General features: G+C 43.4%; 1 protein-coding gene across 3 annotated transcripts in view; it reads right to left on the reverse strand.

Moving 5' to 3' along the window:
- Positions 1 to 222: 222 nt before the first annotated feature.
- Aldh3a2 (aldehyde dehydrogenase 3 family member A2) overlaps positions 223 to 25,339 on the reverse strand; it is a 51,607-nt gene continuing 26,490 nt past the window's right edge. Inside the window, exons 10-13 of one of the 3 annotated variants that reach the window (XM_077800665.1) lie at positions 22,028 to 23,835; positions 21,658 to 21,783; positions 15,358 to 15,611; positions 223 to 641 (exon numbers count right to left, since the gene is read on the reverse strand). In XM_077800665.1, the coding sequence (XP_077656791.1) occupies positions 23,821 to 23,835 (15 nt within the window). In that variant the 3' untranslated portion in view covers positions 223 to 641; positions 15,358 to 15,611; positions 21,658 to 21,783; positions 22,028 to 23,820. Of the gene's footprint in view, positions 642 to 15,357; positions 15,612 to 21,657; positions 21,784 to 22,027; positions 23,836 to 25,339 lie in introns of those variants that run through there. The other 2 variants (XM_026380323.2, XM_026380322.2) reach the window with 2 other exon arrangements.

A 25,339-nucleotide genomic window follows, 5' to 3' on the forward strand; every position in this document is an offset into this window, starting at 1 on the left:
GACAGACTGCTGTCAGTCACTGCTGCTCCTGGCTGGCTCACAGGTGAGCCTCTGACCCACATTCTATACATTTTCCCAAACTACAGAACATCTGTTTTTCCACGTTAGATCACAGACCATCTCTATAAGTTAATAACCTTGATGTGAAGGGGCTTACAGCCTCCTTCCCCCGGCTCCGCGGTTTTTAAATAGCTTTATTGAGATACAATTCACACACCACATTCACCTTTTTTGGGCATACGATTTAGTGGGTTTAGTGCATTCACAGGTATGTGTGACCCTCAGCACAACACAATTTTAGAACATTTTAACCCCTCCAAGGGAAACCCTGAACCCCTTGGGGCTGTCATCCTCAGTCCTCGGCCCATCTCCAGAAATCATTCACCGACTCCGTCTCTCCCAACCCACCTCTTTTGGCTTTTCACATCAAACAGGTATGTGTTCTTTCACGTATGACATCTTCCACTTAGTGCGATGTTTTCAAGGTTCCGCCATGATGTAGCCTGGATCAGTACTCCATTCATTCCTTGATGGTGGAGTGATATTATACGGTGTGAAGAGACCACAGTCTGCTCATCCTTTTATCAGTTGACAGACGCTGGAGTTGTCTCCACTTTGGACTATTGTGAAGAAGGCTGTGGCTGCATTTACCAGTGACATGTAAAAGAAAAAGGGCATTTTCCTTAGAAACCTTTCCGTTTTCTAGTGTATTTTATTTTTTTAAAGCAATTTTAGGCTTAAAGAAAACTCTTGTTCTTTCTTTTTTTTTTTTTTTTAGTTGTCAAGGATTTTATTTTGTTGATTTACATGTGGTGCTGAGAATGGAACCCAGTGCCTCACACAGGCCAGGCAAGTGCTCTACCACTGAGCCACAACCTCAGCCCCAAACTCTTGTTCTTATACCCCTTTACAGCTACCCACCACCCTGTCATGTTCCCCTATTGTTAACATCTTGCATGAGGATGCTGTGTGTATTTCCAATGGATTCGCCAATATTGATTCCTTATTATGAACTAAAGAAGTCCATGATGTACATTTGGGTTCACTCTGTGCTATTCATTCTATGAGTTTTGATGAATACCTGGTGGCATGGATTCACATTACAGTGCTCTACAGAGGAGTAAAAGTCCTGTGTGCCCCACCTATCTACCCATCCCACCTTCCCCCCACCCCCTGGCAACTCATGATCTTTTTTTTTAAAAAAATATTTTTAGTTGTAGTTGAACACGATACCTTTATTTTATTTAGGGAGATCTTGGACCTGGTAAAGCATAACTGAGGGAGAAAAGGTTGACTGAGACCCCAGCCTCAGACTGTACCTGGCCATCATTTGTTCTGAGAGCCAATTATATGACCCTTCTTCCCAATGGGCCCAGCCTTCCTTGTACCCACAATGACTGAGTCCTGGTGCTTTGTAAATTCCTCCTGGCACCTCCTGGACTGCTCATCCCTACCCCAGCGAGCAAAGCTTCCCCTGGCTGCTTGGAAGCCTCCTTACCCCATGTATCTCCCCTACCCTGTCCCAATCTCTGCCTCCTGCCATTCCCAGAATTTTGTAGCTTTAGGTCTGTTACAGTTTGAATCTGGAGTGTCCCCCAAAGGCTCATGTGTTGAAGGCTTGGTCCCCAGTTGGTGGTGCCCTTAGGAGGTTATAGGAACTTAGGGTGTAGTCAGGAGAGCAAAGTCCCTGGGGAAATGCCCAGCATATATTTTGTCCCTGGACTCTTCTGATCTCTGCTTCCTAGCTGCTTTGAGGTGAGCAATTTCATACCACCAGCTGCTGCATGCCATGATGTTCTGACTGACCACAGACCAAAAGCAACAAGGCCAAGTGACCATGGACTGAAACCTCTAAAAACATGAGCCAAAATAAATCTTTCCTCCTTAAAATTGATTTTCTCAGTTATTTTGACACAGCGACCACAATCTATCGAACATGGCGTTTTTCCTTCCCTGTGAGGGTACTGGGAAGGCCCAAGTCTCCTGAGAAAAGAACACCAAGTTCAGGGGAACTGCTCTGCCCTGTCTCAGTGATCAAGTAAGAGGAATGGGTTCTATAGAAAAGGAGAAGAGAGACGAAGGATGGAAGAGGAGGGGAGAGAAAGAAGGGAGACTGGTGGTGGATTGCAGAAGCTGCAGACTCTCAGCCATAGAGATATGGAGGTTGTTCCTCCTTCATTAAATGTTGGTCCACAGAGGGGCAGAAGGGGCATGGGTGACCTTCCAGTCTGGGTGTTAACGTGCATGCAGCTTCCACTTGTACCCTGGAATGTCTTGTCTTCTGGTGCAGCTCCTTGCTGAGAAGCCCTGTGAAGGAGGAAGTAGTGCTCTGTGTGACAGCTAAGAACAGGCACCCCCACCACCTGTGAGTGAGCCCTGAGATCAAACTAGTCCGGTTGAGCCCCAGGTGACAACAGTCACAGCCAGGACCAGGTGGACAAAGACCACCCAGCTCACCTCAGGCAACCTAGAGTCATGATGTGAATAATGATGTTTGAAGACACCAGGTTCTGGTGACATGTATTATGCAGTAATAGAAAACCAGAACAGAACGTGCCGGCACGTTCTGCCCAGCATCCCATCCTTTGGAAGGACCACACTGCACCACTCCAGGTGGTTCCTGACTCTTCTCCTTCTGACCCTTTCTGTCTCCTTTCCCATCATAGGTTGGTCCTTTTCTCAATCTTCCTAGAGTTTGTCTCTGGGACTGAAGGTGTTTGGAGCTGTCAGCTCAGGGGGTCTCCCTTGGATAATCTTGAGAGTTCGAAATGCCACGATTCTTTTCTCAAGGATGGCTGCTCAGTTCTCTTGGAGACCCCCTGCTAACAATTCTTCCCCTCCTCCATCTTTTGCCAATTATCATAAGTTAGTTTCTACCATTTCCATCAAAGAGCCATTACTGACACAGAAATTGGTATTAGGGAGGAAATCATAGGCCATGTACCCCAAGGGAAATAGTGGGGTAGGGTGGGAACACATTATCATCTGGAAGGGGAGAGGTTGTAGATGTCACAGGGACTGGCTTTCATAATCTAGGGGAACATTAGCCCCTGTTTGAAAGAGATGAGCTGCTGATCAGTCCCCAGCGTGTGGTATCTGAGACATGGTTGTTGGACAGAGAAGAGGCAGAGGCTGAAATCTCAAAGTTCTTACCTGGTTACAGGATGAGGCTCAGGTCTGTCTTTAAAAACCTCATTTTGGCTTCCACGGGATGAATTCCAGAAAAGCAAACCCAGAGGGTGGATGAGCCTACTGATTGCTGTGCAACCCAAGCTAAAATTGCTAGCACCATAATAAATACAGGGCCTTTGTTGGGAAAGAGAGGCATCACACCACTGGAAAGTCATTCCCTGGGAGATCTGGAGGACTAGAGAGCCCTGAAACCCACACCTCGAGGAAGCAGTTCCCACTGTGCCACCTTCAATGGCAGTGGGGAGGAGCGGGCAGCAGCTCCTGCACTGCAGCAGTAAGTTGATACTCACCTGGTTGAACCGGCCAATCTGGGTTTTGAAATTTTGGATGCGTGGGAGAGAAGAATTTGGTCACGAAGAAATAAATGTTTAAATAAAGAGTGCAGAAACTTCTATCATAACAATTCTGGGTAATATTGTGGGAACGGATTTTGAAGATGCTCAGACAAAGATATGCCCTCGAGAAGATGAACTGACCTGCTGAAAGCCTTGTGGGTCAGCACTCTGAAAAGCTTTGACCCCAGAGAATACCAAGCAGATGGTGGGTTATTTGCATGAAACACCATCCATCTTGGGAAGAACGGGGGAGTGAGTGGATTCATGTTTACTTTTTACTGTCCTGCCTGAGCCCCCATAACTGGGGCCCCTGATACCTCCCCATCGTCACACACCCCTCTCTGCACAGCATGGCTTATGAGTGCAAGATACACAGTCCTGTGACAGGAGCTAAGCAATGGAAGGCCAAGAGGGTGACCACTTACCCATGTGCTCCGTCACCTGGAAGCAGCCGACTTCACATAACAGACCCTGGGGCTCAGAACCCCTAGGGGGATGAGGGAAGATTTGGGCCAAACTTTCAGAAGAAGCCGGCTGACCAGCGGAGAGCCAGCCAAAGACGAGAGGAACACAGAAAAGTCATGGAAAGAGTGAAGTAATAAATGCTAGCAATTACCCTGTAGCTAGGGTGCCAGGGGTTCCAACTGTATTTCCTCTCCTTTTGTGTCCTATGATAATAATCACAATGGCAATAAAATGTCTTCCCTCTTTGTGACATGGGGATATGTTCACAGATTTCCCTGACCTCCAATGAAAACAATTGGGACCCCAACCTTGACTCACTCCTCTCCTCACCCCCATGTTCAGCTGCCTGCTTGAGGTGCGGGTGCATGTCAGAGGCCTCGGAGGACTTTGGTGGGATGTGGCTGCAATGAATGACCTTCAGGTGCTGCTCTGCAATACACTAGGCCACAAGAGGGCGCACTCCTTGGGGCTTCTGGCTTGCCAGCGGACCTGGAGACTGGAGACTGGGCTGGGTCCTAACTGCAATTTACCAGCAGAAAGACATTTCAAGCATGTGCTTTGGCCATACTCGGGATGAATAATGCCTTCCTCCGTGGGTGCTTTTGAAAAACAGTGGAAACCATAGTGAAAAGAGGTTGGCCAAGGCATGCCCCGGAGCTAGGGCTCAGGAAATAGCTGCAACTATATTCTACAAGCAGGCTGCAAAGGGAGGGTGCCACAGGCCCCCTATGGAGGCATCTACTGATGCGGATACGTGCTGGCTCTGGCTCACACCATTGGACTGTTTCACAGAGCTGTGCTCACCAAGGCACTGGGATGTCTGAGCATCCAGGGGACAGCTCTTTTGCACAGCTGTCCCTATAAGAAAACCACGGTGGTCATCCTACAGAGAGGCAGGCTCTTGCTGCCATTCTGATGCTTTTCTTGCTGTGCACTCTTTCTTTGAAAAAAAAAGTGTGTGTGTATTAGACATCAGTGGACTTTTATTTTATTCATTATTTATATACAGTGCTGAGAGTCAAACCCAGTGCCTCACACTTGCTAGGCAAGTGCTCTACCACTGAACCACAACCCACAGCCCCTGTGTACTCTTTCTTGATTCCTAGGACATCCTGATGCTCTTCAGGCAGGCCATGTCCAGATTCTGTGTGGATCCTACTGGGAATCCCTGGCTTGCCCCAGACCCAAAAGGTCCTGGGAAACCCAGGTTCTGGATGGGAGCCCAAAGAAAGCCCACCCACCAGAACCCGTGCCTTTCTTGGCAACAGATCAGGCAGGACCTCTGCAGGGTTCCAGGGTTCATACTCAGAGGGATATTCCTGCACAGTATGCCACTCCAGCTCCGACCACCAGGGGGCAGAGAGACAGCCAATTTCAATTTAGAAGGAAAGTGTAGAAATAGCTTAGGATCTGCATTTGATATGCGTTTGTGTCCAGATGCTAGAGTTTCATAAATGATTTTGAAAAAAATAAATTGTGCCCTGCCCCATTATTCCAAAAGAGGAGAAAATACACTAAACCAAATTTTGAAGAATTACAGACCTTATTATTAAATTTAGAAATGCCCTCTCATGGGGATGCCTTGTTCATTTTATACTATGTACACTTCATTTGGTTGTTTTGTGATTGTGTGTGTGTTTATTTTTATTTTTTTTTATAAACTACATGTTACTCTGAGTTTAAGTTCCCTAGTCATGAGGCTGAGTGTCTGGATTCTCAGGTTCTGCCTCCTGGCACCTGCACCTGGTAGCAGCAATCCTGATGCTGAGGTTTCACTGGCCCAGCAGATCTCTCTGCCTCTCCTCAAACCTGGGTGCCCAGGACATCGTGGGCAGTGGTCCATGCCCCAGTCCCAGAGGGCACAGTCTGGTCAGTGCTAGAGCCTCTCTTTCTCTTGCAGGTCAATAGTACCAGGTGTTGATTTTCATCTTTGCATTTCCTCTAGGTGACTTGCTTTGCTGAGCATGAAGGAGTGCAGAGTTACATACACTCTCTTAAATTCTGGCTCCTTGGTTTTCCTCCCTTTCTGCTGGGGAAGAGTACTAACCCACAGAGAATTCCTGCTGGGCCATGAGCAATGGCTGACTCAAAGGGGAAGAGGAATTCTGACCCTAAATGAACAAATTGAATTTTTAAGAAGTGGCATAGGACTGGGGTGTAGATCACAAGTAGAATATATGCTTTGCACGTGAAAGACCCTGGGTTCATTGCCAGTACCAAAAAAGAAGTGGTGGTGGAGGGGAATAACATGTTGTTTCTGATTTGAAAAAAAAAAAATTATTGAAGAAAACATGGAAAACATAGGGCAGAAAAGTTATGAATTATCTATACTTATCTATACTCCTACCACCCGGAGAGAAGTTAGGTTACTATGTATTTTCAGAATTCTATTAAAACAAACATGTATTGAAGTGAGGTCTATCAGTGTATACTGTATTATAATCTGCTTTTTCCCTTTACAATAGGTCATTAGAGCCTAGCATGGTGGTGCACATCTGTGATCCAAGCAACTCAGGAGGCTGAGACAGGAAGATCACAAGTTGGAGGCCAGCCTCAGCAATTTAGTGAGGCCCTAAGCAACTTAGTGAGACCCTGTCTCAAAATAAGAGGGCTGGGGATGTGGTAAAATGGTAAAGCCCCTCTGGGTTCAAATCCCAGTACCAAATAAATAAATAAATAAATAAAATTGGTTATTAGTCTCTTGATATGATTAAATAGCCTTCCGCAACATCAATTTTAAAGGTCACCTAGCATCTCATGGTTGTGCCACAAATTATTAACCAGTCACTAGTTATTTATTTTTCCACATTTTTTATTGGTGCATTATAATTGTGCATACATGGGGATTGTTGTTACATATTCATACATGTACACAATATAATTTGGCCAATATTAAGTCCCCCACTCTCTCCCCTACTCCCAGCCCTTTGGTCCCTTTCCTCTACTGATCTCCCTTTGACTTTCATGAAACCTACACCCACCTTTCTTTTCCTTTTTCCTTTCTAGCTTCTGCATATGAGAGAACACATATGCCCCTTGGCCTTCTGAGTTTGACTTATTTTGCTTAACATGATGATCTCTAGATTTATCTATTTCCCTGCAAATGACAAATTTCATTTTTTTGTGGCTAAATTAAATTTCATTGTGTATATATACCACATTTTCTTTAACCATTCAACTACTGATGGACACGTAGGCTGATTATACAACTTGGCTTTTGTGAAATGTGCCACAATAAACATGAGTATGTATATATCTCTACAGTGTGATGACTTAAATTCTTCAGGACAAATATGCAGGAGTGTTATAGCTGGGTCATATGGTGGTTCCATGTCTAACCTCCATACTGATTGGCATAGTGGTTAGACTAATTTACAATTCCAGTAACAGTGTAAAAGTGTTCTTTTTCCGCCACATCCTTTCTAGCATTTATTATAATCTGTATTTTTTTTTTAAAGAGAGAGGGGAGAGAGAGAATTTTTTAATATTTATTTTTTAGTTTTTGGCGGACACAACATCCTTGTTTGTACGTGGTGCTGAGGTTCGAACCCGGGCCACACGCATGCCAGGCGAGCGCGCTACCACCTGAGCCACATCCCCAGCCCCATTATCTGTATTCTTGACTGCCATTCTAACTATTGTAAAATAAAAACTCAATGTAGTTTTGATTTGCATATCCCTAATGGTTAATGACATTGAACATCTTTTCATATATTTATCAGCCATTTGTGTTTATTCTCTTGAGGAGTGTCTGTTTAATTCATGTGTCCATTTATTAATAGTGTTATTTGATATTTGGGGTGTAGATATTTTTAATTCATTATTCTAGATAGTAACCCTCTGTCAAAGGAGTAGCTAGCAAAGATTTTCTGCCATTCTGGGGGTCTCCCTTCACATTCCTAATTCTTTCCTTTGCTTTCAGAAGCTTTTTTTAATATTTATTTTTTAGGTTTTTAAAAAATATTTATTTTTTAGGTGGACACAATGTCTTTATTTTACTTTAAGTGGAGCTGAGGATTGAACCCAGGGCCTCACATGTGCTAGGCAAGCATTCTACCACTGAGCCACAACCCCAGCCCAAGAAGCTTTTTAATTCAATAACACTTCATATATTCACTCTAGACATCATTTCCTGAGCTTCAGGGGTCTTATTGAGAAAGTCATTGCCTGTGCCTGTAGGCTGGAGTATTGATCCTACATTTTCTTCTAGGTCTAATTCATGGTCTAATTCCTAGGTCTTTGATCAATTTCGAGTCGATTTCTGTGCATATCCCACCCTGTATGGATAACCAGTTTTCTCAGCACCATTTGTTTAAAAGGTGTCATTTCCCCAGAATATGTTGTTGACACCTTTGTCAAGGATCAGACAGTCATGAGTAAATGTGTGGCTTTGTCTCTGGTCTTCAGTGCTATACTGTTTTTTAAAGTCAGCTCTTTCACTGGTATGACTCACATCCAAACCATAACACGTACCATTGGTCTATGTGCCTGTTTTTATGCCAGTACCATCCAGTTTTTGCTCTGTAGTATAATTTGAAGTCAGGTATTGTGATGCCTTTCAGCATTGCTTTTTTAAGCTTGGAATTGCTTTGGATACTCTGGATCTTTTATTCTTCCAAAATAATTTTAAGACTTTTTTTTTCCTCTAGTTCTGTGAAGAATGCCATTGTTATTTTGATGAGGGATTGCATTGTATCTGTATATTGCTTTTGGCAGTATGGCCATTTGAACAATGTTAATTCTGCTTATCCATGAATATGGGAGATCTTGCCATCTTCTGAGGTCTTCCTCAATTTCTTTCTTCACTATTCCCTAGTTTTCATTGTAGAGACCTTTCACCTCCTTGGTTAGATTTATTTCTAGATATTTTTTTTAGGCTATTGTGAATGGAATTATTTTCCTGATTTCTTTCTCAGCAGATTTATTGTTGGTACATAGGAAAGCTATTGAGTTTTGTATATTGATTTTGAATCTCCTATTCACTCTGCTGAATTTGTTCATGAGCTCTAGCAGTTTTTTGATGGAGGGTTTTTTTTTTTTTTGGAGGGGGGATCTTCTAGGTATAGGATCATCATCTGCAAACAGTGATAATTTGAATTCTTTCTTTCCTTTTTTTTTAATCCATTTTATTTCCTTATTGTTTTTATCAACTTTTCACCATTGCAACCAAAAGACCTGGTTAAAACAATTATAGAGGAGGAAAGGTTTATTTGGCTCTCAGGGTTTTAGAGGTCTTAGTCTGTGTATGTAGCTGGTTCCATTGCTCTGGGCCCTTGGTGAGGCAGAACATCATGGCAAAAGAGTGTGGCAGAGGAAAGCAGCTCGGGACATGGCACCAGAAGGCAGAGAGAGAGAGAGAGAGAGAGAGAGAGAGAGAGAGAGAGAGAGAGAGAGAGAGAGAGAGAAGAAAGAGAAAGAGAGACTTCTCTCACTACAGACAACTCAGACACCAGAAAATCATGCCCCAATGACCCACCTCCTCCAGCCACACCCTACTTGCCTACAGTTATCATTCAATCAGTCCCTATCAGGGGATTAGTTCACTTCATTAGGTTAAGCTGCTCATAATCCATTCATTTTACCTCTAAACATTCTTGCATGGTCTCACACATGAGCTTTGGGGGTCACCACATAACTAAACCATAACACTTCTTTTGCAGAAATGCTCTGGTTAGAATTTCTAGCACTATATTAAATAGAAGTGGTGAGAGTGGACATCATTCCAGATCGTAAAGGAAATGCTTTCAGATTTTTCCCATTTACTATGAGGAAATTGGCTTTTGTTTTTCACTGACAGCCTTTCTGATCTTGACACAGATCTCTTCTATCCCGTTTCTTTGCTGCTTTCATCATGAATGGGGTGCTGAAAGGCCTTCTCCGCATCTGTTAAGAAGACTGAGTGATCTTTGTCCTTAGTTCTATTTATGTGATGAATTAACATTTATTGATTTGAGAATATTAAACCAAGGTTCATTCCTTGTATCTCTGGAATGAAATCGACTTTATTGTGGTGTATAATCTGCTTAATATATTGTTGAATATAATTTACTAACATTTTATGAAGTTCTTTTTTGTTTTGTTTGTTTGTTAACCAGGGATTGAACTCAGGGGCACTTTACCACTGAGCCACCTACCAAACAAACCCCCTCCTTTTTAAAAAATTTATTTTGAGACACGGTTTCACTAAGTTGCTTATGACTTTGCTAAATTGCTGAGACTGGCCTCGAATCTTCTGCTCAACCTCCTAAATTGCTAGGGTTACAGGCATGTACCACCCCATCTGACTTTTTTTATAATTTTTTTTTAGTTGTAGATGATCACAATCTTTGATTTATCTATCTATCTATCTATCTATCTATCTATCTATCTATATGTGGTGCCAAGGATCAAAGCTAGTACCTCATGCATGCAAGCGAGGCAAGCGCTCAACCACTGAACTATAACCCCAGCCCTTGCTTTTAATAAGTATTTTTGCATCTATGTTCATCAGGAATATTGGTCTGTAGTTTTCTTTCCTTGATGTGTCCTTATTTGATTTTGGCATGAGATACTGGCCTTATAGAATGAATTTGAAAGTGCTCTTTCCCTTTATATTCCATGAAATAACGAGGAATACTGGCATGACTCCTTTAAAGGTCTAGTAGAATTCAGCTGATAATCCATCTGGCCCTGGGCTTTTCTTTGTTGAAAGGTTTTTTTATTGCTGCTTCAATCTCATTACTAGTTATTGTTCTGTTTAGGTGTTCTTTGTCCTCTTGATGCAGTTTTAACTGATGGTATTTGTCTAGAAATGTATCTATTTCTTGGAGGTTTTCCAATTTAATGAAGTGTAAGTTTTCAAAACAGTCCCTAATGATCTGCTGGATTTCTAAGATGTCTGTGGCAAATTTCTCCTTTTTCAAATCTAATTTTATTATTTGGGACTTCTCTTTTTTCTTTTAGTTAGTTTGGCTAAGGGCTTATCAATCTTGTTTGTCTTTTCAAAGAACCAACTCTTTGATGAATCACATTTATTGATTTCCATATGTTGAACCAGCCTTGCATGCCTGGGATAAACCCCACTTGATCATGGTGCACTATCTTTTTGATATGTTTTTGTATTCGATTTGCCGGACTTTCATAGAGAATTTTTGCATCTATGGTTTTTCTGTATCACAGAACCCACTGGAAAGAGCTGCTCTTTCTTCTCTGAGTCATCCCTATAAACCTATTTGGGCTCTTCAGGCCATGGTGAGAACACCTTGCCAAATAGGACCAGGGGGCCAGGTCAAAGGGAAACATTCTATAACCCTATCTCGGTTAGCATCTCTCTTATTGAGCAAAACAAGGCCCTTCCATAAAATGATACTGTATAATTTAACTGCCAGTAATAATAATGACTAATAACATTTACACAATTTTTGCCTAACACTTAGAATGCTTAAATTTACCACATACTGTTTTGTAAGCACATTGTGATATTAAATTTAATATCTATCTACATAGATAGATAGATATTTACACTAGATATACACATTTACAGGATAATACTGTAATTACATATGAGGAAACCAAAGCTCAGAGATGTTAAATAATTTGCCCACACAGTTCATAAGAGGCAAAGCCAGGATTTGAACCAGGCAGTGTAGTCCCAGCTCTGTACTCTTAACCACATACTATACTGAAAAGAAGAAAAAGCTAGGGAAAGAAAGGTGACAGGAAGGTGAGGCCCTGGGTAGGCTTCTATGGATGTACCATGTGTTGAAATACATGCCTGCCTTCTGTCCTCCCCAGCAAAGGGTCTTGAACCTGTTTGGCAGAGGCTGCCCTTGGCCAGCACTGCTCAGTTCCTGTTATGCCCTTAGTCTAAGGCTACTCCCTCTGAAGCTATTTCTGGAAACCAGAATCAGACCCTGGGGTAGGCATGACCTTTAAATTTGGACTCTGGTGAGTACTCTCTCAGAGAACAATCTTACCTCCTTTGAAACCAAGTGGATGCCCTGAACCCCCTCATAGGCAGGGCCAGACAGGCCCATGTGGCCACATGGGCCTCAGCCCTCCAAGAGTGGGTCCTGGATATACTTCAGTGATGTAATTGAACAAACTTAGGTACCTAGTCCTAGGAAGGAATGTCTGTTAATGTTTGGTATTTGGGGGTGTTATAATTTATTTAAAGAAAAAAAAATTATTTTATATAAGTGGTTTTTCTTCACCAGTCTGCAGGCAAACACCTGCACGATCAGGTACATGTCCTTGGCTACAGAGACAGCCCCCTCCTCCAGCACAATGCCCTTTTCCAGTGGAGCTGGTGCCAAGGGGCGTTTCCTCCCTCTCTGCCATCTATGAACCAGCCACTTCAAGGGACGATTTCCAACCTGCCCTGCCATGTCCTGGTCTCTGGGACAGGGCCAGGGGGAAGCTATTTGTCCCGGTCTCTTCCAATCCCCAAACGAGGCCTCACCTTTTACACACTCCTTCAGACCAGCCCTACACCTCAGCAAGGCCAGTTTTCATTTATGTCAGGGGATCCTCTGAGTGTAAGTCCTCAGTGGTGTCATAACTGTCAATGGCATGGCCAACTATGCCCTGGTTTCCATGCTGAACCTGTGTGTTAGTGTGCTGAAGGGACCTGGCCAGGGGGCAGCTCTCTACCCTGGTCAGGGCAGATCAGTCACCATCCAAGTCCTCCCTATGCCATCTCTAGAAGTAGGGGGTCATGGGGAATTCGGGAGGTCTGCTAGTCCCTCAGGTTCTGAGAATGACCCATGGCACCTCAGTTCAGGGCCCAATGTGGTAGGAGGAAAATCACTCCCCTCCCCTGCCCTAGCCCACCATGAAAGGTTGTCAAGTGGAAAGCCCAGGAGGGCAGCCTCAGGACACTGGAGTCACGGCTGCCTAGGTGAAGAAGGAGTGGCAGAGGGCCCTATGGCTTGGGGAGGCTGATTCCAGGACAGGGTACTGAGAAGCCATGCCTGCATTCCCTCCTACCTTCTGCTGGCTCAGCAGAAAGCCACTTATCCCCTACAACAAGAGCCCCAGCAGGGCAAGAGGCCAAGTCTACATGGCCCCAGTCCTGCTCCCCTACTTCCCAGGGGCTCTGTTTACACCAACACCACATCCCGTTTCACATAGGCCATCTTTTTTTCCTCTACACTGTTCTCAAGAATCCACACCAGAAGACATGGGCAGGTAAGTAGGGCCACCCCAGCTCTGGGAGGCCGAGAGGGTCCTCAGGATACTGTTTCTGCTATAGAACAGGGATGTCCAACAGGCAGATGGTCTAGGGAGCCTTGTTGGAGGAGGTGAAGGCCCTGTCTTATGCTGGCCTCATGTCCCTTCGGGATCCCCTCCTTCCCCTTTACTTCTCCAACTTCATTCCTGATCTCCTGAGAATATCCCCTATAGCACCTGATTCTCATTTTATATAAAGGAGATTGAGACACAGAAGTCAGGCAATTTGCCCCAATCACCAGTCCTGGCCTTGCATCCCCAACCAGCCTGTACTTTTCTGCCTCCAGAGAGCCAACTCTGCCATGAGGAGGGCACCCTCTGCTAGGCATTTCAGGAACACTGGGGCCTCAGAAAGGCAGTGCCCGGGTCCTAAGTGTGGGCAGCCTATTCTACTTTATGACTTCTGCTGGGTCCTTATTTCCTGCAGTTTTCAGATGAAGGAACAGCCTCAAAGGGCAGGTAGTTAGTTGACCAAGATCCCAAGGTGTTGAGAGAAGGGTGGGGACCAAAACTAGTGCTCTGGGCTTCCAGTTGGGTCACCTCTGGTGCCAGCCAGTGAGCCTGATACCTTACCCTGCGCCTCCTCCTCTGCTCACCCCAACACTAGCCCTAACACAGCCTACACCTCTTGTGCAAGATGTTTCACGGCTGGACCTGTGAATCAGAAATGGGAAGCAAGGGGATATCCCAGCAGATATCAGGGCAGGCGAGAAAAACAACTGTCAGCTCTGGTGCCTCTGTTTCTTGGCTGATGCAGCCAGTGCCTGCAGGACTGGTTCCCCTTCTGCTCCCTGGCCATTCCCAGCATGCTCATGATATTCATTAAGTGGTGGGCCTATGAGATTGGAGCTCCCTCATGGGTATGTGAAAGAGCACAGGGTGGGCAACAGTTTGGCGGCAGCTCACCAAGCTCAGAAGCCCCCTTCCCAGGATAAGTAGTTCACCAACCCAGAGCCCAGCAGGGGACTTTAGCTGGAGATGTATCTGTCCTTGCTGGTCCAAGTCCCCATCGGGCTGTAAACACCCAGGATGAAGACCTTGGCCTTCCTGCTGAATCCCAGAATGGGCCTGGCATTGAGTGGGCACTCATGGGAAGTGAGCGACTGAACAAACCCTTAGGGTGTGTGCTACCATGCTCAAGGCTTGACAGGTTTGGGGCCTTTGTCTAGTGCCTTCCATGTGTGGAGTCAGCCTGAGGTCAGAAGGCAAAGGCTGGAATGGCCTAGAGACACCATCTATTCCAACCTCTGTCCCCCATTTACAGATGAGCAAAACAAGCCCCAAGAATGAGAGAAGTAGTTCAGAGGTTCACAGAAAATCCATGGCAGAGGGCTGGGATTATGGCTCAATGGTAGAGTGCTCACCTAGTATGCGTGAGGCCCTGGGTTCGAACCTCAGCACCACATAAGTGTAAAATAAAGATATTATGTCTGCCTAAAAAACTAAAAAATAAATATAAAAAGAAAAAATAAAAAAAGAAATCTCATGGCAGGCACAAGACCAGAACTCAGGTTGTCTTGACTCTTGGCTTATTCTCCTTTCCTCCCTGGCCATGCCACATTCACGGAGGAGTTTATCTGAAAAGACAAACCATGCAGGGTGTAGCCTGTGGGGAGTTCCAGAACTGGGCAGCGTTTTCCTATCAGGATAAACAAAAACATCCTTTTCTTGTTATTGTTGCAAATCTGCCCTTCAAAGCCATGTTTGTTCCTAAGCAGAGGAGCACTATCAATCCAGCATCTGGCATCTCCTGGTGTCTGGGGCATTGGTGGGCAGGGTGCTGTCTCATGTTATCTTAGGCCCAGGCTTGTTCTGCCTGATGGATCTCTCCATCCAGGCCTGCAAGGTAGCCACATGGCCTATGAATCCCCTAATGGCATGCCTGCCCTCATCCTCCACCTGACAGCCTAAATGTGCCACAGGAGGGTGCAAGCTGTCATCCCAAAACCTATCTCTGTCACCCAAGGGACCCAGGCCCACCAGACCCAGTCCCTGCTTGACTGATAGCAAGGGTCACACACAGAGGCCGACAGTCCACTGAGAGAGATATCCATTCACAGATGTCAGAATTAAAGCATTACTTAAAAACGGAGAGATTTTACATTATAATCTGAATTTCTGTATTGTCTTGAAAGATGGAACATGTCATTCATACCTTAGGTATTGAAAGCAGGGTTGGGACCAAAACTAGTGTTCTGGGCTTCTAGGTGGGTCACCTCTGGTGCTCGCCTTGTCAGGTATCAGGCTCCTATGCATTACAGTTGGTCGGAGCTGAGTGATAGCACCCTAAAGGGCAAAAGACTCTCCACCACAGTTGCAAGAGCTGGATTACCTTCTTCCCTAGGTGTGGCCCATGTCACTCATATAGGCATCTGCTGGCCTTCTGAAAGCCATCTGTGTCTGTAAAACCTTTAAGCAAAGTATTCAGAAAAATCTATACTTAGATTATCAATTTATAGGGCTGGGATATATGTAGAGTGCTTGCCTAGTATGCAAAAGGCCTTGAGTTCCATGCCCAGCACTGCAAATAATAATGATAATGAAAATAATTTATAAGGTGATCTTTTTTAAAAAAATCATTTTTTAGTTGTATATAGACACAATGCTTTTATTGTATTATTTTTATGTGGTGCTGAAGATCAAACCCAGGGCTTCACACATGCGAGGCAAGTGCTCCACCACTGAGCCATAACCCCAGCTCAGGTGATTCTTTTTTCACAGATGGTTCCATTGAATTTTTTTTTTTTCCTTACCAGGAGCTTTTTTGGTCTACTTAAGGCCAAATTCACTCTTTTTTCTTTTTAATTATTGTTCTCTTTTTATAACTTTATGTGGTGCTGAGGCTCAAACCCAGTGATACACATGCTAGGCAAGCGCTCTAATCCCAGGCCCCACAGTCACTTCTTTAAAATCCACTTACTCATTTGATTTTTGTATCACACTGATTTCAGTTGCAAAGCTAGCCTGCCTTGATGTCCCAGATGGAATGGGTGGCTTATGTGGGACATTCTCAACCCGGTTTTCTCCCAGTCCCTGATATCATTTGCTCGTTGTCAGCAACCATGCATGCCATCTCCTCACATCCATCTTGACTCCTGCTCTCCTCTGTCTGGGCCCAGGCTGGAAGGCTGCCCTGCACTCCACCTCTGGTCTCTTCCTGGTTCAGGAATCCACCCCTTTCCAGAGGCTGGAGGGTAGCTTCATAACACCTTTTTACATGGGATCTCAGATTCCCATGGGGCTCAGCATCATGGTCTGTATCCACTCTGGGAGCTACAGATGCTGCACAAGCAAAGCAGCCTAGCTTTCTGGGACATACTCTACACAGAAGTCCTCTCTTGGTGAACCCTGGAATGCTGGCATCTGCTGAGTTAAGGGCCTGGGTCAGGGAATGGCCCAACATGTGGGAGTCAGGGCTATCCCTGGGAGCTGGCAGTTAGACCTTCCAAACCAGCTGCACTAGCCATTTGACCCACTCCCTGCACAACAAACATCTTTCCTGCCCACTTTGTTCCCTTTTCACTAACTCCTCCCTGGCTTCTGGGATTCTCCTGGAGACTGGCTTAGATAAAAAGCATGGCTCATTAATGGTCTTTCCTCCCTGTCACTCAGCTTCCACTGTCCAGGTTCATTCTGTAAGCCTGGGACCTTCCAGCATCCCCACAAGATTGAGGCCTGATTGCCCCAATCCCAGAATGAGCTACTTCATGTCCTCCTACATCAAAGGCTCTGCTTTCGGAGACAGGCACATTCCAACCAGCTCCTCTGTGGGAAGCAGTGGTTCTGGAGCTTTAACCTAAATCCCCTGGTGGACTGGGGTCACAGATAGCTGGGCTTCACCTGGAAGAGTCTACATCAGTAGGTTAAAGGTGAGGTCTGAGACTCTGCATTTCTAACAGGTTACCAGGTGCTGCTGCTAGTCCAGGAATTCTCACCCCTGCAGGAAAACATATCCTATATGGTGCCTGTCCTGCAAATAAGTATCTAACCCAAATGAATGAGTCTCATGCAAGACAATTGGACCCTGTGACCAAAGGTTCCTGGGTGCAGCAGGACCAGGGTGATCCCTTTACTGATGGCTCCTCCACTGATTGGGATCTGTCAACACTGTTGCTTTTGCCTCTTCCAGTTGGCATTTTCCTGGTTAATTTAGTAATTAAAAAAAATCTACTTATTTATTGTAAGTCTATTTGGATTTTGTTTCTCTATTTGAATTAGTTTAATAATGTCTTTCTAGGAACATATTCATTTAAACCAAATTGTCAACTTCTTCGGCATGAAGTTGCTCCTAATATTCCAATGCTTTTCTTTAGGATCAGTAGTGACATCTTCTCTTTCATTCCTGATTTTGATAATTTGTGTCCTACTTTTTGTTTTCTTGGTCTTATTTTACTAAGGTCAAATCCTCGCTGTTTTTCAATTTTATGGATCTTATCAAAAAACTAACTTTTGGGGGCTGGGGTTATAACTCAGTGGTAGAGTACTTGCCTAGCATATGTGAGGCACTGGGTTCGATCCTCAGAACCACATAAAAAATAGATAAATAAAAGGTATGTGTCCGTCAATCATCTATTTATATATATATATATTTAAAAAGAACTAACTTTTGGGTTGGTTTCATTGGTTTTCACTGTTGTTTGGGTATAGATTGTTCTATTAGATTCTTGGGTTGGAGAATTAGGTTATTGATTGAGATCTTTCTTCTTTTCTGACATAGGCATTTAAAATTACACATTTCCTGTTGGGTACAGTGGCATACCATAGTAATCCCAGCAACTCAAGAGGCTGAGACCACAGAGGATCACAAATTTGACATCAGTTCAGCCCTGTTTCAAAATAAAATATAAAAAAGGGCTGGGGAGGTAGCTCAAGTGGTCAACTGCCTCTGGGTTCACTTCTCAGAATGGCAAAAATAAACAGTAACGATAAAAAAATACGACTATACATTTCCCTGTAAACATTGCACCTAATACATTTTTCTTTTCATTGAGTTCAAACTTTCTACATATCTATTGTGATGTATTTTTTGATCCATGGGCTTCAAAGCATATTACTTAATTTCCAAATATTTGGAGATTTCTTCCTGGTAGGTATTTCTATGTGGTCAGAGGGCGTACTTTGTATGAATCCAGCCCTCTCTAATTTATTGAGGTTTATTTTGGGCCTCTGACCTGGAGAGTTTGTGTGACCTTTTACCCCAGGACTGTTATCATGTTGGTTGCTTAATATTTTTCCTGGACTAATTCTGTGACTCCTGTCTCCTCTACATTGGGCAGTTGCTGATCTCTCTGCCCAGAATTTTTTTTTTCTCATCTGCTAACTATAGCTTTCAGTCAATTATTAGTAAAAGACTGTGTTCAAACACTTTAGCTAGTAAGGCTTCCATTCTCTGCAGAAGGACCTGTGTGTGGGCTGGAGACACCTTCAAAACTGGACTGTTTTCAGGTCTGCCCCAGCTTTTAATTTCTTCTGGGTCCTCGTTTCTTTTGCCACATGCGTCAGCTTCACTATCCAAGGACATGTGGGAGGCTGCAGCCTGCTCTGGCCTCTCCTCCACAGATGCACAGCCTCCATTCAACTTGGGATATGCTGACAACTTAGCCCCAGTCCCAGCTATTTAACTTCATGAAATTCCCTATTATATCCCTCTCTAGTCCCCTGGCCCATGGCTTCTCTAAAATGGGCCTAAAACCTCAGTTTTGCAGGGCCACCATTACAACTGCCTGCCATTAAAATTGCCACTTTAATTCACAATGCTCACCAGGTTTCTCAGCCTCGTCACTACTGACTGGTGTTTAGACCAGGTAACTTTTTGTCATGGGGGCTTTCCTGTGCATTGCAGGATTTTAGCCGCATCCTTGGTATCTATCCGTTAGACACCAGTAGCATCCCCTTGTTGTGACAACCAAAAGTGTCTCTAGACACTGCCAAATGTCTCCTGGGGGCAAAATCATCTCTGGATAAGAAATACTGGTCCAGAGTATGTCAGTCATAATTTGGGAGAACTTTTTTTTTAACCCTCAAAAATCATCCTCTATGTCATGATATATGAAACCCAGAAATGTGCACATTATATTTCATTGTTCAAGACGCACACATCTCTCCTCCATGCATTGACTACCTGCGCAAATGTGTAAAAGCAAAACAAGATCCTACCTATCCTTCATTTTCATTAAAGATAACCAAATACTACTGATAAATAGTGCCATTTGACATAAACTATGTCTGTAGTTCCTTGGTTTATTTCATCTGGGATCAAATTGGGAGAAAAAGATTAACCAAATAAAGGAAAGAGTTAGTACTTTTTGCAAAGCAGTTTTTGTTTGTGAGATGAGACATGCTCATGGACTTCAATGGGCAAGGGCTGCCTATTGCATATGGACTAAGATACCACCTATCTTGCCACATGTGGTAGACAGAATAAAGGCCCCCAAAGATATCCACATCCCAATATTCAGAACCTGAGTATCATATAGCGATTGGGATATTGCAGATGTGATAAGAATCTTGAGATACAAAGATTATTCTGGATTATCCAGATGGGTTCAAAATAATCATGAAGGGTTTTTTTTTTTTGGTGGGGGGAGGGTACCAAGGATTGAACTCAGGGGTGCTTAATCACTGAGCCACATCCTCAGACCATTTTATTTTTATTTTGAGACAGGGTGTCACTAAGTTACTTAGACCCTCGATGGGTTGCTGAGGGAGGCTGACCTCAAACTCAAGATCCTCCTGCCTCAGCTCCCTTGAGCTGCTGGGATTATAGGTGTGAACCACCTTATCTAAAATTCAAGCACACTCATGCGTACTTACAGGTGTAAACCACCTTATCTAATCACAAAGATCTTTATAAGGAAGTGGGATGGCCAGAGCCCAAGATGTGGGGGTGGAAGAAGTTGGCGTTATGGGGGCCACAGGTCAAGGAATGCAGGCAGCTTCTAGAAATTGGAACAGGCAGAAAAAGATTTAACCTGAGGAATCTAGCAGAAGACAGTCCTTGACATACAGTGAGACCCACTTTGAACTTCTAACCTACAGAACTGTAAAATAATGTTTGCAGTCATTGCTAGAACAGCCGCAGGAAGCCAATATACCATGTCTTCCCCATGTGAAGTTAGTCCTGTCTCCCAGACCAGCTGGTGGTTGGCCACTGGTTCCACCTTTACATTCTAGTGAGCTAAAACACTAGAAGGTTAAGTGTGGGGACTCGGGATCTTTGTCTAAAACACACTATTCTATGTTCATGCATAGATCAGGTCTCCCTATGACAGCCTCCTCAGGCTTTGAATTAAGTGATACAAATAAAGCAATGCCATGTAAACTGTTGGGGCTCTTGTCCCTTGTCACTCTCCCAGCATACCTACAGCACAGTCCCTGGGAAGCAACCCTTTTGGAGCCACTGTGAACACTGAAGTATACGTTGCATCATCCGCTCCCTCTGGGCACTCTGCTAATCTTTGTGATTGGAATGAGAATTGTGGCATGTGGTGGGAGGAAGTCAGGAGAGGCTTGGGGTGGTCACCTGACATGTACTTTTGGCACTTGTCTCCAACAGGCCTCTGGATAGGAATGCTGGCCTGTGACACTTTTTACTTTTTTTTTTTTTTAAACCTTTCCCTTCCAGTTGGACAGAAAGCTAGCTGCAGAAGAGGTGAGTGAGTCGGTTGCCCCTGACCAGCATGGGTAGTGACTGTTCAGCTGGAAGTGCCTGAATGCATCAGGACTTGGCAGCAGCAGTGGTCTGGGGTGTAAGCTGGGGGGAATGTGAAGGGGCTACTGGAGCCTCAGCCTCTATTCCTGACATTGTGGTTGGCCAGTATAAGCACCCTCCATAGTTACAAAGAGAAATGTAAAACCCAAGCCTTTCTGCGATGGCCAACCTACTGAAAATCAAACAAAGTAAAAAGCTCAACCCGACTAGCCTGAAACCAGATAAGTACCCATGAGTGGGCTTGGATTTTAGATAAGGTAATGAAATGACTTGCCCATCATCCTCTTGGATAAGTGTTTTAAGCAGGCAGCTTTCACTTCTCAACTTGGACCCTGTCTCAAAAAATAAAAGGAGCTGGGGATGCATCTCATTCATAGAACACCTCTGGGTTTACTCCCAGTAAAACGCACACGCACACACACACACACACACACACACACACACAGCACACAGAATATAAATGGCTTCAAATTAAAGATTCAAATAAAATAAAAATTGCAAAACCCACTAACATTATAAGTTGTGCCTAGACTTGTTCTAGGCACAGCCTGTTGCCTGTCTGTTCATAGAGCCTCTATAAACCCTCTGAGAAGCGGGCAGTGTGTCCTGCCCAGAGGACCCCTCAGCCCCCTGCAGACACGGATGCTGCAAGGCCCTGGCTGGGGCAGGGGTTGTCTGTGGATCTGCAGTCTTTCATCCCACTAACATTTTCAATATCACGGACTTGGAGAAGTACTCACTCACATTGCAGTTTTTGTTTTTTTTCTTACAGCAGTGATATGATATAAACCAGAGCAGTAAAGATGATTTTGCCACAGAGCCTCAGGATGGGATCCAGTGCTGATCCAAATTCCTGGATGCTTTTGAGGCCTGGAATTGGTGAACATCTTTGGGTTCAATGGTGAATTAGGCCACAGGTAGCCACCAATCAGTATCTCTCTTCTCCTTCTCCCTCTCCCTCTCTGCACCCACACCCCCAACTCCACCCCAAGTAACCAGAAACCAAAGTCTGAGAAAATTTTCTTGGCTAAGAATTTAAAATGAGAAAGCACAATAAAGAAAGTTAACAAATACCACCTTTGGTAGACAAGAGCAAAAAATGAAGAAAACTTACGATCAAAGGATCATCTCCAACAGGGCATGTCCGAGGTTCCACATGAAAAATGATATCAAAATTCATGTCAGTTTTATGAAATATAACCATTTATTTTAGAGAATATATTAGTAGATAAGCCAATAATTTAGCTTAACTAGAAATTACAAAATACAATGTACTAAATGAGAATTCCATATTGAAATTTTATGTAAGATATTCTATGATTGATCATTCTATCAGAAACACAGTTTAAGTAACTGTTTTCCTAAATTAGGCCAGTGATTAATTCTTGACACCTTGTGAGATGATAAAGATATACCAAACTGCAGACAGCCTTAATGGAACAAATTACTGAACAAAATTGATTATACATTTGATAGTGCAAATTATACTTTTTTCATTGAGTGGGCCAAGTCTCTTTCAAATTCAAGGAAAGGAACTGAGATCCTGCAACCAGGAGCTCCAAGGCACAGCATAGCACTCCCTGGAGAGAACACCCTGTTCCACATAGACCTCCTTTGGCACTTTCCCTCTTGAATGAGGGACCTCAGGCCTTGGTGATACAAGGCTCTAGTGAGAAGATCTGCCCATTTGTTCAGGAGATCCTCTTACCCTTTTCCATTCTTTTTAGTATGGCCAACTCACTTAAACAGCATTCTCTAAACTTCTCTATATTATCCACTCTCTCTTCCCTATGAAGCTCTCAAGCCCCAAAGTCCTAATATCCAAGGCCTCTTTTTTTTTTGTGACAGGAAATGATTCCCCCATTTTAAGTCCTGCAAGCTGAATAGAATAGAAAGGAACCTCTCTGAGGTTTAAAAGAGTGAAATTTACTTGTTTGGTACTCTAGAAATTAGATGATTAAATCTTGTCCTTGAAGATCACTGACTTGCAACTTTAGGGTCCTGAGATGACTATTTGCAGGTGGGACCACCATGTTGCCTAGGCTGGCTGAGAACTTCTGCACTTAAGCAATCCTCTGTCTCAGCCTCCTAAGTGGATGGAATTACAGGCATATGATACTGCTCATGGCAATATTTTCACACTTACTTTAATCAGAGCATTTTAAAAAGTGCTAGTTAGGTTTCAATAAGATGTAAGTCCAACGTTATGTGAAAGACAGGTGATACTTGCATGAAACTGGCAAGGATTTTCTAGCAAGCCCCTAGAGCTTACAAGACATTTTGAGTGATATTATTCACAAAGAGCATTTATGGATAACCCTGCAGACTGTAGCAACCAACTACCTGCAGATGATAGAGAACGAATGAAAAAGGATGAAGAACTCTAACTGCTGGAAGTCAAGTTCTCAAGTCCCAATGGATGAGGGGAAAACCTCTACCCCAGCCTTGCTCCCCCAACCCAATTTTAGTGCAGCAAACTTCAAAGGGAACTGGGAATAACTAACCTTTCCTCTCTATACTACAGAGGACTACTGGTAGCCATGGGCAGTACTGAGCTCTTGAAAGCTTCACCCAGTGATGGCGGCAGCAGGGGCAGGGGATTGGATGTCCTATGAATTGGAATGAAAGTCACTGAGCAGGTTCAAGTCTTCAAGGAGTCTGGATTTAGCCAAACACATTCCTGCCCCTAGCACAATCTAGAATAAATTCTCTAACTATTCTTATTATTGGGGAATTTCAGGACTTGGCTGAAATGGCAAGTTTTATTAAAGGTGAGTGGTAATGACTTTTAGGTTTCATCATGGCATATACGCATATTTTCTGATTTTGGTAGGAGTGAAAAATTATCAGTTCATTAGCCATTTATAGAGGAATAATTCAGTAGAAGAGGTTGAATAGACTCATTCTTCAGTAGTATCCAGCCTGGAAAGAGGAGAAAGTGGTTTAGGTTACTCAACTGATTTAAAAGTCACCCACAACCAGTCTTGGACCACAGTTAAATACCCCCTATCTTAAGAGACTCTTAAATGTATTGTACAATAAAGATAGCTATGCATCCTTATGAAGTCTAAGTGTGGTTTCAACTGAAGACCCAGGGTCACACCCTTCCTCAACAGTAACAATAGCAAGATGGGCTGTATTCTATTCAGAATCAGCATGTAGGTAAAAGCTGGGGCTGAAAACACTCATCTATTATGCTGGCACTGAAAGCAGGAAGCTGAAATCTGTATGATTTGAAAACTGATATGCAAACTTGTTTCTAAATTCAGAAACAGGAATGAAGTTATTCCATCCACTGAAGTGCGATCCTATTAATTGTAAAAGGCCAATGGCATTTATCAACTTGGACCTATGATGTTTTTCCACCCTTCAAACTCAGACCACCTATGATGCTTTCTGTAGTTTATAAGCTTTTTTTGAACTTTACTTTGTGGACTTATGTTCCAAATTCATTCTGACTCTAGTAAATTAATAAAATGAAATCAAACATCAAACAAAATGAGTAAACTATTAAGTGCAGAAAAGCCATTTCAGAAAAATGTTTATGATTACAATAAATAAAGGCTTATCGAATTATAATTCACAACAACTAAATGTATATTTCAAAAAAGCTAATAGGACTTTGAATGTTCCTAACACAAAGCAATGATAAATATGAGATGACAGACGCCAGCTGCCCTGATCTTATCATTAAAAATTGTTTACCGGGGATGGGGCTGGGGCTCAGCAGAAGAGTGCTCGCCTAGCATGTGAGGGGCATTGGGTTCGATCCTCAGCACCACATAAAAATAAAATAAAGGTATTGTGTCCAATTATAACTAAAACAAAATTTTTTTAAAAATTGTGTACAAGTAGCTAGATGTGGTAGCACATGCCTATAATCTCAGCAACTGAGGAGGATGAGGCAATAGGGTCTCAAGTTTGAGACCAGCCTCAGTAATTTGGCAAGTAACTTTGTCTCAAAATAAAAAATAAAAAGGACTGGGGATATGGCTCGGTGATAAAACATACTGGGGTTCAATCCCCAGTACAGAAAAAAAAAAATTGTACAAGTGTTGAAATGACACACCGTATATCCCATAAATGTGTACATTATGTCAATTAAAAGTTAAAAAAAAGAACTTAAAGTAAATACAAAAAAACTTAAGTAAATACACAATATAGATTCATTCATTTAAAATTAAACATGATTTGATAAAAAGAAGATTAAAATCTCAGAAACCAGAGCAGAGAAGGAAGCAAAGAGGCAAAGAAAACCAAATTTCACTGGTCCTACCAAAAGTGAATCAAAAAAAAAAAACAAACAAAAAAAAAACACAACAACAAATGTGTCAGATAGTAGTAAGGAGCTTGGAGAGAGTTCAAAGTAGCCTAGAAAGTCACCAATGCCCACTTCTGCACTGTATAGCTCAGGCCCAAGTGAGGG

Source organism: Urocitellus parryii, chromosome 7 (assembly GCF_045843805.1).
Source record: "Urocitellus parryii isolate mUroPar1 chromosome 7, mUroPar1.hap1, whole genome shotgun sequence".
NCBI classification, from domain to species: Eukaryota; Metazoa; Chordata; class Mammalia; order Rodentia; family Sciuridae; genus Urocitellus; species Urocitellus parryii.